General features: G+C 43.7%; 1 protein-coding gene across 6 annotated transcripts; it reads right to left on the bottom strand.

Moving 5' to 3' along the window:
* Window positions 1–204: 204 nt before the first annotated feature.
* On the bottom strand, window positions 205–12,235 carry LOC106564359 (Fc receptor-like protein 5). 6 transcript variants are annotated; one of them, XM_045690895.2, is made up of 12 exons: window positions 11,906–12,235; window positions 11,539–11,710; window positions 10,592–10,767; window positions 8,184–8,367; window positions 7,842–7,948; window positions 3,696–3,968; window positions 3,018–3,314; window positions 2,368–2,469; window positions 1,896–1,926; window positions 1,667–1,775; window positions 1,363–1,428; window positions 205–1,200 (listed from the first exon to the last, which is right to left on the bottom strand). In XM_045690895.2, the coding sequence occupies exons 1-12, from the start codon at window positions 12,012–12,014 to the stop codon at window positions 1,111–1,113; spliced, it is 1,716 nt and encodes a 571-aa protein (XP_045546851.2). In that variant the 5' UTR covers window positions 12,015–12,235; the 3' UTR covers window positions 205–1,110. The 6 variants fall into 6 exon arrangements, with proteins under 6 accessions (XP_045546851.2, XP_045546854.2, XP_045546849.2 ...); XM_045690898.2 differs by having other exon boundaries at window positions 3,018–3,320; window positions 11,539–11,742; window positions 11,906–12,231; XM_045690893.2 differs by having other exon boundaries at window positions 3,018–3,320; window positions 11,906–12,231.
* Window positions 12,236–12,693: the final 458 nt, after the last annotated feature.

Genomic DNA, 12,693 nt, shown 5'->3' with positions numbered 1-12,693 from the left:
AGATAAACAGGATAACAGCTAACATTTTTTATGTTATATATTTATATAAATATTCCTATTAATTGAACAAGTAAACTTTTAGTACAATAGTGTGTGTGTGCGTGTGTTTAGTGCAGGTGTATTGGAGGAGCTGTTTAATCTCACTTAATCCTACAGGGTTCTCTTGTTCTCTGACGACCTCTACGTAGCCTCTCTCTCTCTCTCTCTCTATTCAAATGGGTTTTATTTGCATGGAATACATGTGTTTACATTGCCAAAGCAACTGATATAAACAACAAACAAAAGCGAGAAGACAAAACATTATTAACAAAAAACTATTAGAAGTGAACAGTAAACATTGCAGTGACAAAGGATTGAAAAATGCATTTCAAGTGTTATATTATCATCTATGTACAATGTTTTAACGACGTGCAAATAGTTGTAGTACAAATAGTAGGGGAAGATAAATAAACATAAGTATTGGTAGTATTTACAATTGTGTTTGTTCTTCACTGGTTGCCCTTTTCTAATGGCAACAGGCCACACATCTTGCTGCTGTGATGGCACACTGGTATTTCACCTAGAAGATATGGGAGTTCATCAATGTTTAAATTGTTTTCAAATTCTTTGTGGGTCTGTGTAATCTGAGGGAAATATGTGACTCTAATATGGTCATACATTTGACAGGAGGTTAATAAGTGCAGCTCAGTTTCCACCTAATTTTGAGGGCAGTGTTCACATAGCCTGTCTTCTCTTGAGAGCCAGGTCTGCCTACAGCGGCCTTTCTCAATAGCAAGGCTATGCTCACTGAGTCTGTACATCATTTTGGGTCAGTCACAGTGGTCAGGTATTCTGCCACTGTGTACTCTCTGTTTAGGGCCAGATAGCATTCTAATTTGCTCTGTTTTTTGGGGTGATTATTTCCAGTATGTCAAGTAATTATCTTTTTGCTTCCTCATAACTTGGTTGAGTCTAATTGTGTTGCTGTCCTGGGGCTCTGTGGGGTCTGTTTGTGAACAGAGCCCCAGGACCAGCGTGCTGAGGGGACTCTTCTATAGGTTAATCTCTCTGTAGGTGAGGGCTTTGTGATGGAATGTGTAGACAGCGCTTCTTTTTAGATGGTTGTAGAATTTAAAAGCTCTTTTCTGGAATTTCATCCTCCAAGGTCTTCTTCAGTTCCTGTTGTAGCTGCAGCCACTCGTCTGTCGATTCTACTTCCTCCTGTGGATCAGTGACATCAGTCTGATTGATTGGGTCATTTATTGATTGATAATTGGTTAACTGATTCATGGTGGGTGGATGGATGAATGGATTGATTGGTTGATTGATCGGTTAGTTGATTCATTGATTGATTGATTGATTGATTGATCTAGGCTACTTTACCTGATCTGAGTCAATGATTCTGGCTGCTCTTACCACTCCCTCATCCTCCATGTATTCCTCTTCATCCTTCATTGGGAGAAAATGGGAATATGTTACGCTCTGTGGGGATGTTCGAAATGAACTTGAATGTGAAGTATGTACTTATTATCTTTCCACACACACACACGCGCACACACACACACACACCCACACACACACACACACACACACACACACACACACACACACACACACACACACACACACACACACACACACGCACACACACACGCGCGCGCACACACACACACACACACACACACACAACTTCATTATCATCCTCGGCCACCATAATGCACGGGCGACCCAGGAACCCTTCATCCTCATCAGACACCATTATGTTGTGCATCTCCAGACCCAACTTGAGATCCAGCCTGTAGGAGATGGAGGAATACGGGGATAAATATCTGGCCACTGAAGTGGTTGGAAATACAGCCTGGTGAAACAGGTGGGATCTCAGGGCTGAGATTGTTAGGGGAAGTAAATTCACTTACGTAGACTTTTCAACAAGACACTGTCTTTTCCCTGTGGGAAAAACAGGCAACAGGGTTAGAGTTAAGATATTCATTTGTGACACGTAAAAGTAATTTTAATTAAGGAGTGGTACAGAGAGAGAGAGAGAGAGAGAAGTGGAGAAAGAGAGAGGAGCGAGAGAGACAGACAAACTGAAAAGAGAGAAGAGTGTGAGAGACAGAGACACAAACTGAAAAGAGAGACAGAGAGAAACTGAAAAGAGAGAAGAGTGTGAGAGACAGAGACACAAACTGAAAAGAGAGACAGAGAGAAACTGAAAAGAGAGAGAGGAGCGTGAGAGAGAGACAAACTGAAAAGAGAGAGAAATGTGAGAAACAGAGAGACAAACTGAAAAGAGAGAGAGGAGTGACAGAGACAGAGAGACAAACTGAAAAGAGAGAGAGGAGTGAGAGAGACGAGATAGAGGAGAAAAAGAAAAGAGTGTACACTCACGGTACAGCAGACCAATGAAACAACAGGTGGTCACCAAGGTAACCAGGAAGAGGAAACAGCCGAACACAACAGCCACCACCATGGTAGGGAGGTGGTTCAACACTGGCAGAGGAAGAAGAAGAGGTAAACAAACAAAAACAACTTCAAACATCTGAATACAGGCTTTGATTGAACTACATACAACCCCTTGACCTTATGTAGAGCCATGTGTCTGTAAGATTCACACACACACACACACACACACACACACACACACACACACACACACACACACACACACACACACACACACACACACACACACACACACACACACACACACACACACACACACACACACACACACACACACACACACACACACACACACACACACTCACACTCACTCAATTCCAGTCAAGCAAAGACTCTCATGCCTGGGATGGTCCAGTGGTCTAAGCTTCTGTGTCTGGAGCATTTGTACAATGTACCGCTGCCAGCATGGGTTTGAATCTGGCCTCAATGTACCGCTGCCAGCATGGGTTTGAATCTGGCCTCAATGTACCGCTGCCAGCATGGGTTTTAATCCGGCCCACTGCTCTTTCAGCTATCTCTCTCTATCCAATAAAAATATATTTAAGAAAAAAGAAAAGACTCATCTCAGGCCAAACCTTCTTTATCGATGTACCTCTCCTCACTGCTGATCACCGTAGTGCCATCAAAGCTGTTGGACACATCACAATGGTACGTTCCGGCACTGCTCCTCCCCACGGATAACAACAAAATGGATTGCTCCGGCTGGTTCTCCACCCAGTAGAAGTCTCCACGGCCTTCTAGAACAGTTCCATTGAGGAACCAGCGGTACTGGGGAAAGGTTCCCCTCTCCACGGAACAGTAGAACCTCAGGCCCACAATGGAGAAGTTTTCTCCCACGTCGGTGTCGTAGTGCATCGTCACAGCTCCACCTACTGAAACTGGGGGGTAGATATACTCAGCGAAACAAATGGCACCCTATTCCCCACATAGTGCACTACTTTTGACCAGAGCAAAAACATTTTCACTCTGTAGGGAAAAAGGATGCCATTTGGGATGCAAACATGAAATGATGAGTTTCAATGTATGAGAATTGATAAGTCTAGTGGGTCTTGAGTGCTGAGAACAGAACTATAGGTCAAATCCTTTTCTTGAAACAGACTGTCGGACAGACCAGACCAGACCAGACCAGACCAGGACAGACAGACAGACAGACAGACAGACAGACAGACAGACAGACAGACAGACAGACAGACAGACAGACAGACAGACAGACAGACAGACAGACAGACAGACAGACAGACAGACAGACTTACCAACGTGCATGGCCGTCCACTGACCGTACACCACCCGGTCTCCGTTCTCCGCCTGACACTGTAGAAAGCCCATGTGGAGATCTAGAACCACTGGAATAGAGAACCTGGCGAATCGCTCGTCAACCGTCTCCGTGCTGATGAACTCTGACCTGCTGTAGAGGGAGAAGGTGATGGGCGGAGTCCCCTTGAGTGATTGACACGTGACGAGGGCAAAGTAGGTCCCGTCTCTTTCCTTCAGTACCAGGAAGAGGAGGTCCGGTTCAGACACAAGCTCTGAAAGAGAGGAGAGGATGGATGGAGACAGTTTTGAACAAGATATCATCTGAATACAGGGTTTGATTAAATACTGACACTGACTTCACCAAAAATAATTTAAAAAATACAAATATGTGACAGACATGACAGAATCCATTTTAGCTGTCAGGAGCTTTGAGAAATACGCAGGGTGGGGTTTCCCTGACTGCAGGACCTGACCAGGGAAAACTCCTGCCCTAGACAGGAGAGATAGGGCAACTTGGAGGAAAACAACCCCCTTCATGCAAACGTCTCTTTTCTAAAAGAAAAAAGCACCGTGTGGTAAGACTTAGATATGTGCATACTGGCTATCATTTTACCAGACATTCTTATCCAGAGCAACTAACAGGAGCAGTTAGGGTTAAGTGCCTTGCTCAAGGACACAGACAGATTTTTGACCTAGTCGGCTCAGAGATTGAAACCAGCGACCTTCCGGTTACTGGCCCAACACTCTAACCACTAGGCTACCTGTCGCTATACTTAGGCAAACACATTCTGAAGGGAAATAAGAGGGCAGATTTTTTTTGCGTCTGTGTTCTTCAATAAAAACAGAAACTTTAGAAAGGGGGTGTTTAACCTGTCTCCTCCCCTTCATCTACACTGATGTAAGTGGATTTAACAGGTGACATTGATAAGGGATCATAGCTTTCACCTGGATTCACCTGGTCAGTCTATGTTTACATGTTTTGTGGTTTAACAGAGGCTCTTATCCAGAGCAACTTACAGTAGTGAGTGGTTACTTTTTTGTACTGGTCACCCCTGGAAATCAAATCCACAACCCTGGCGTTGCAAGCGCCAAGCTCTACTAGCTGAGCCACACAGGAAAATGTACAACTTATTTAATGGAAAGAACAGGTGTTCCTAGTGTTTTGTATGCTCAGTGTGTATATAGAATGTTTATAGATCTAATTCATTAGATTTAATAAATAATTTTTTCTAAATGAGGAAAATATTACCTCAAAATTGTTTTAGTGGATTGACTTAAACAGTTGTGGTTAGACAGATGACATTTTTATTTGAGCAAGACTAATGATATCCAGGGAAAGACTAGCGATATCCAGGGAAAGACTAGTGATATCCAGGGAAAGACTAGCGATATCCAGGGAAAGACTAGTGATATCCAGGGAAAGACTAGTGATATCCAGGGAAAGACTAGCGATATCCAGGGAAAGACTAGCAATATCCAGGGAAAGACTAGTGATATCCAGGGAAAGACTAGCGATATCCAGGGAAAGACTAATGATATCCAGGGAAAGACTAGCGATATCCAGGGAAAGACTAGTGATATCCAGGGAAAGACTAGCGATATCCAGGGAAAGACTGGTGATATCCAGGGAAAGACTAATGATATCCAGGAAAAGACTAGCGATATCCAGGGAAAGACTAGCGATATCCAGGGAAAGACTAGTGATATCCAGGGAAAGACTAGCGATATCCAGGGAAAGACTAATGATATCCAGGAAAAGACTAGCGATATCCAGTGAAAGACTAGCGATATCCAGGGAAAGACTAATGATATCCAGGGAAAGACTAGCGATATCCAGGGAAGACTAGTGATATCCAGGGAAAGACTAGCGATATCCAGGGAAAGACTAATGATATCCAGGAAAAGACTAGCGATATCCAGGGAAAGACTAGTGATATCCAGGGAAAGACTAGCGATATCCAGGGAAAGACTAATGATATCCAGGGAAAGACTAGCAATATCCAGGGAAAGACTAGCGATATCCAGGGAAAGACTAGCGATATCCAGGGAAAGACTAGCGATATCCAGGGAAAGACTAGTGATATCCAGGGAAAGACTAACGATATCCAGGGAAAGACTAGCGATATCCAGGGAAAGACTAGCGATATCCAGGGAAAGACTAGCGATATCCAGGGAAAGACTAGTGATATCCAGGGAAAGACTAGTGGAATCCAGGGAAAGACTAGTGATATCCAGGGAAAGACTAGCGATATCCAGGGAAAGACTAGTGATATCCAGGGAAAGACTAGTGACATCTAGGGAAAGACTAATGATATCTAGGGAAAGACGAGTGATATCCAGGGAAAGACTAGTGATATCCAGGGAAAGACTAGTGACATCTAGGGAAAGACTAATGATATCTAGGGAAAGACGAGTGATATCCAGGGAAAGACTAGCGATATCCAGGGAAAGACTAGCGATATCCAGGGAAAGACTAGCGATATCCAGGGAAAGTGTTAAAAAATGTTGGTGACATCAAGTGGTTTCTGTGAGAATTACAGGAGGGGGGTTGTTTAACCCCATCAAATAAAATCAAATAAAATGATATTTGTCACATGCGCTGAATACAACAGGGGTAGACCTTACAGTGAAATGCTTACTGACAAGTCCTTAACCAACAATGCAGTTGGGAGAAAATAGAGTTAATAAAATATTTACTAAATAAACTAAAGTAAAAAATAAAAACAAAAGTAACACAATAAAATAACAATAACAAGGCCATTTACAGGTGGTACCGGTATAGAGTCAATGTGCAGGGGTTGCAGGGGTAAAGGTTAGTCGAGGTCATTTGACCATATAGGCAGGGGTAAAGTGACTATGCATAGTGATGTGGACAGAAAGGAACTTGAAACTCTCAACCCGCTCCACTACAGCCCCGTCGATGTGAATGAGGGTGTGCTCGGTCCTTCTCTTCCTGTAGTCCACAATCATCTCCTTTGTCTTGCTCATGTTGATGGAGAGGTTGTTGTCCTGGCACCACACGGCCAGGTCTCTGACCTCCTCCCTATAGGCTGTCTCAACGTTGTCGAGGTGGGAAAGCACAGTGTTGGGTGCGATGGAGATTGTGTCATCTGTGGATCTGTTGGGGCGGTATGCAAATTGGAGTGGGTCTAGGTTTTCCAGGATGATGGTGTTGATGTGAGCCATTACCAGCCTTTCAAAGCACTTCATGGCTACCAACATGAGTGCTACGGGGCGGTAGTCATTTAGGAAGGTTACCTTCGCTTTCTTGGGCACAGGGACTATGGTGGTCTGCTTGAAACATGTAGGTAATACAGACTAGGTCTGGGAGAGGTTGAAAATGTCAGTGAGGACACTTGCCAGTTGGCCCGCGCATGCCACCCTGATTCTAGCTCCGGGGTGAAGTTCCCCCATAGAACAGTGGTTCCCAACCAGGGGTACTAGGACCTCTGGGGGTACTTGGCAAGACTGATGAGACCGCAGGCCTGCTGGTAAAATGCACATGAGTGGTACTACGGGCAGAGCAAAATTCAGTTGGTGGTACAGTAACCAAAAAGGTTGAGAACCACTGCCATAAAGAATAATTGAGGACTCTTCTTTGTATCTGTCCCATTATGACATCTGTGAAAGCACGGGCAGCACCATTGAGGGCATCTCCATTTTAAAGTAGTCAATTTTCTTCTTATACTACTCCTATGACTTGGTAAACAAGCTGAAAGGGTACATCCTGCCACCTGGAGTGTGTTGTTTGAACAGGTATAAAGCCAAGGTTGGTGATATACTGTCAGCTGCAGTTATGGAATGTTTGTTCATGAGCATAATTCATTGGCTGATCCCTCCTGATGACCCGGATGGAATTATGTGATCCTTCGTTAACCCATAGGAAGTCCCACCCAGTTGACTAATCCAAAATGGTGAAATCCCTCTATGTTGCTGCCCATGCTAAAAAGTTTTTGGGGGCACTAGAGCCCTCTATCTATCTCTATGAGTATCCCCTAGGTACAGATTTAGGATCAGCTTCCCCTCCCCCAAGCCTAACCTTAAGCATTAGTGTGGAAAATGCAAAACTGACTCAAGATCAGCATCTAGGGGCAACTTCACCCTACTCCATAATTATGTGATACAAATGACCCCTGACCTCTGACCTTTGACCTTGATGACCTTGGCAGTGCTCCTGGAGGAGTAGATCTTGGTAAAGTTGAGTTGGTTGGTAGCAACACAGGTGTACTCCCCACTGTCCTGGGGCACCATACTGTAGTAGTGCATACAAATACAGATGTTGTCAACAATATTTCCAGTGAGTTTTCACATATTTTCAAGAAGCTAAATAATAAAACATTGACGAAGATCTATGTGACTGGAATGGTGTATTTGTCAATAAATATATCAGTTCATCTTCAGGTGTGCAAAAGTGAACCTCTGAAAGACAAACACAAGACAGACAGACCAGACAGCCCAGTAATAACAGACCATCCACAATACAGTACCTGTCGATGAAGAGTTCCTGTGTCTGATTGTGTAAAGGAGACAGGGGGAGGGGCTTCCCATCCACCAGCCACTGGTAGGAGACGTGGTTCCCTTTGGTGATGTTACAACGTAGGGACAGTGGCTTCCCTTCGTAGAACTCCACAGACCCTGATTGGACTACAACCTCTGCACCGTTGACTGGGTCTGTGGGAGAACACATGGAACCATACAGTAGAACCATTCTTAGCACCATAGAATCTGATAATGTTGTGTTCTAATTCTAGGAGGGCATTTTAGATCTGTGAAAACATTTTAGTTCTATTAAGACCTTGTAATTGTATAAAGACATTCAAATTCTATGAGGACATCGTAGTTCTATGAAGACATTTGAATTATCTGAGGACATTCAAGTTCTATGAGTACATTTTAGTTCTATGAGTACATTCAAGTTCTATGAGTACATTCTAGTTCTATGAGTACATTCTAATTCTATGAGTACATTCTAGTTCTATGAGTACATTCTAGTTCTATGAGTACATTCTAGTTGTATGAGGAAATTGTAGTTCTATGAGGAAATTGTAGTTCTATGAAGACTGTAAATGCAGCAAAAAAATAAATGTCCTCTCACTGTCAGCTGCGCTTATTTTCAGCAAACTTAACATGTGTAAATATTTGTATGAGACATAAGATTCAACAACTGAGACATAAACTGAACAAGTTACACAGACATGTGACTAACAGAAATGGAATAATATGTCCCTGAACGAAGGGGGGGTCAAAATCAAAAGTAACAGTCAGTATCTCGTGTGGCCACCAGCTGCGTTAAGTACTGCAGTGCATCTCCTCCTCATGGACTGCACCAGATTTGCCAGGTCTTGCTGTGAGATGTTCCCCACTCTTCCACCAAGGCACCTGCTAGTTCCCGGACATTTCTGGGGGGAATGGCCCTAGCCCCCACCCTCCGATCCAATAGGTGCTCAATGGGATTGAGAACCGGGCTCTTCGCTGGCCATGGCAGAACACTGACATTCCTGTCTTGCAGGAAATCATGCACAGAACGAGCAGTATGGCTGGTGGCATTGTCATGCTGGAGGGTCATGTCAGGATGAGCCTGCAGGAAGGGTACCACATGAGGGAGGAGGATGTCTTCCCTGTAACGCATAGCGTTGAGATTGCCTGCAATGAAAACAAGCTCAGTCCGATGATGCTGTGACACACCGCCCCAGACCATGACGGACCCTCCACCTCCAAATCGCTCCCGCTCCAGAGTACAGGCCTCGCTGTAACGCTCATTCCTTCGACGAATCCGACCATCACCCTTGGTGAGACAAAACTGCGACTCGTCAGTGAAGAGCACTTTTTGCCAGTCCTGTCTGGTCCAGCAATGGTGGGTTTGTGCCCATAGGCGACGTTGTTGCTGGTGATGTCTGGTGAGGACCTGCCTTACAACAGGCCTACAAGCCCTCCGTCCAGCCTATCTCAACCTATTACGGACAGTCTGTGGTCTAGTTTTTTTCCTCTGGTTGCACATGTGACATGCTGGTAGAAATGATGTAAAACGGATTTAAGTTTGTCTGTTAAAGTCCCCAGCCACTAGGAGCGCCACTTCTGGATGAGCATTTTGTTCTTTGCTTATGGACTTATACAGCTCGTTGAGTGTGGTCTTAGTGCCAGAGTCAGTTTGTGGTGGTAAATAGACGGCTATGAAAAATATAGCTGAAAACTCTCTTGGTAGATGGTGTGGTCTACAGCTTATCATAAGGTACTCTACTTCAGCAATACCTTAAGCAATACCTTGAGATTACCTTAATATTAGACATCGCGCCCCAGCTGTTACTGACAAATAGACACACACCCCCACCCCTCGTCTTACCGGACGTAGCTGTTCTGTCCTGCCGATGCACGGAAAACCAAGCTAACTGTATATTATCCGTGTCGTCATTCTTGGTGAAACATAAGATATTACAGTTTTTAATGTCCCATTGGTAGGATAGTCTCAAACTAAGCTTTTCCAGTTTATTCTCCAGTGATTGCACGTTGTCTAATAGAATGGATTGTAGAGGCGGGTTACCCACTCACCGACGAATTCTCACAAGGCACCCTGATCTCCGCCCCCTGTATTTCCTTATTTTCTTCATGTGAATGAAGGGGATTTGAGCCTTGTCTGGGAGAAACATTATATCTTTCACTTCAGACTCATTAAAGAAAATGATCTTTGTCCAGTTTGAGGTGAGTAATCACTGTTCTTATATCCAGGAGCTATTTTCGGTCATAAGAGACAGTAGCATCAAACATTATGTACAAAATAAGTTACAAACAATGTGAAAAACACACAACTGGTTAGGTGCCTGTAAAATGGCAGCCATTCCCTCCGACGCTAATTCTTCCAGAACAAAACAAAAGTATTAATACAGGGCCTACGACTCACCGACTACTCTGAGGTGGTGTCTTTCACTGACGGTGGGTTGTATTACTGTGTTGTTCTGGACGCTGGCTACACACACCATGTAGCCCTCATAGGAAGCAGTGATGAACAGAGGGAAATTGGCCATCTCACCAGACAGAGCGCTGTAGAAGCCTAAGGTCTTGGACCGGTCACCTTCCCTGAGGACAGATTACAGTAATGGATTGGATACATAACAGTGGTAAAATGTATATTTTATTGTGTTGTTTACATGGCATTATATTGACAGGGCTCTGTAGAACCTTAAAGCTGCAATATGTAACTTTTTGGGGGCGACCCAACCAAATTCACATAGAAATGTGAGTTATAGATCTGTAATCCTCATTAAAAGCCAGTCTCAGAAGCGGTAGATCTGTTCTATGTATGCTATTTCTATGCTTCCTGTTCTTAAGTTTTGTTTTTGCATCTTTTACTTTCAATTTTGTACACCAGCTTCAAACAGCTGAAAATACTATATTGGTTATGGAAAAGATATTTCACAGCGGTTTAGATGGTACAAGAGTTCTCAACACTATACATGCTTGTTTTGTCACATAAACTGAAATTAGGCGAACTATTCAAATTTTAACAACCAGGAAATGGCGGAGCGATTTCTGCATAGTGCATCTTTAAGGTCTTGTCTCATGTGATTTTCAAATTGACCCCTAGAACCCCACCCCCTAGGCACTGCATTTGATTGATTAGCCTACTTGCCTACTGATATATTCATATTGACAACAGCTCCTGTCAGATCTCCAGTACTTAGGGTCTTGAGGTAGATATTGCAGCGATCTTAACCAAACACTTAGCAAGCTGGTCAAGAGGTTCGGGAAAAGGATCTTTTGGCGTAACAACTAAGGTTTTGGGTTGACAGTCGTTTGAGTCTCGGTCAGGGCTACCCCCTGAATTCCCTACAATACAGCAACACCCACCTGAATAGCTGGTAGAGGATGGACACTTCTTTACTGGAGGATTCCACTTCACACTGGAATTCTTCTACAGTCTTCTGTAGGGCTGTTGAGGGGCCATACAGCAACGGTCTGCCTAGGACTGAGGCTCCTGGGACTGAGGCTCCTTGGACTGAGGCTGCTAGGACTGAGGCTCCTGGGACGGGGTATCCAACACAGTCAGACACACTCAGAAACACACACACACACAACTTAGACAATGGTACAAAACATACTTGTCTTCTGGCAGAAGGTGTACAAACCTTCAGAGAAGAAGAAAAAGAAGACAGACTGTTGGTGTTCTATAAAATAATAATCTGAAAGCCATGATAACAAGTACAGCACAACTCACCCAGTAAAACTACTACTGTTGTTCTGAGAGTAGTCATCTTCTCTCCTTCCTCCTTATCCAGAAAACCCCATTTGACTGGAAGTTTGTTTTTGACTGAAGAAGCAGACATGGAATTTTTATCCGTGTGCGTGTAAAGGTTTGAATGTGTTTATATTTGTTGTGTGTGTGTGTATGTACTGCAGATAAATTGGTTATGGAGGGTGGTGAGTGTGAATGAATGGTGGAGACAGAGAGATAGAGAGAGAGAGAGCAGGATGTGTGGACCGATAAAAATAACAGAAAAAAGGTTAGGACCTAGTAACCTACACTCCCCACTACACACACACACACACACACACACACACACACACACACACACACACACACACACACACACACACACACACACACACACACACACACACACACACACACACACACACACACACACACACACACACACACACACACACACACACACACACACACACACACACACACACACACCACCGAACCACTCCAGACACACACACACATGTGCACAGAACTGATAGTACTTGACACCGTCCCCCTCCCTTATATCCCCTCTCTCTAACTGCAGTTCCACGAAAACACAACATGATTCAAATGTCACAACTTTATTAACACACACGAGATGTAGCATTACATTTTTTAGCGTTTCAGTATTGATAACAATTCTTCCATAAAAACTCTTAAAACATTTGAAAAGACAATTTACAGTCTTCATTTTTTTCACTTTGGTGCAATTTTCACAAGTATGTGGTACATTTTCACAACTCTAAGTACAA

Source organism: Salmo salar, chromosome 12 (genome assembly GCF_965601325.2).
Source record: "Salmo salar chromosome 12, fSalSal1, whole genome shotgun sequence".
NCBI classification, from domain to species: Eukaryota; Metazoa; Chordata; class Actinopteri; order Salmoniformes; family Salmonidae; genus Salmo; species Salmo salar.
This window is presented reverse-complemented; position numbering and strand designations above follow the sequence as displayed.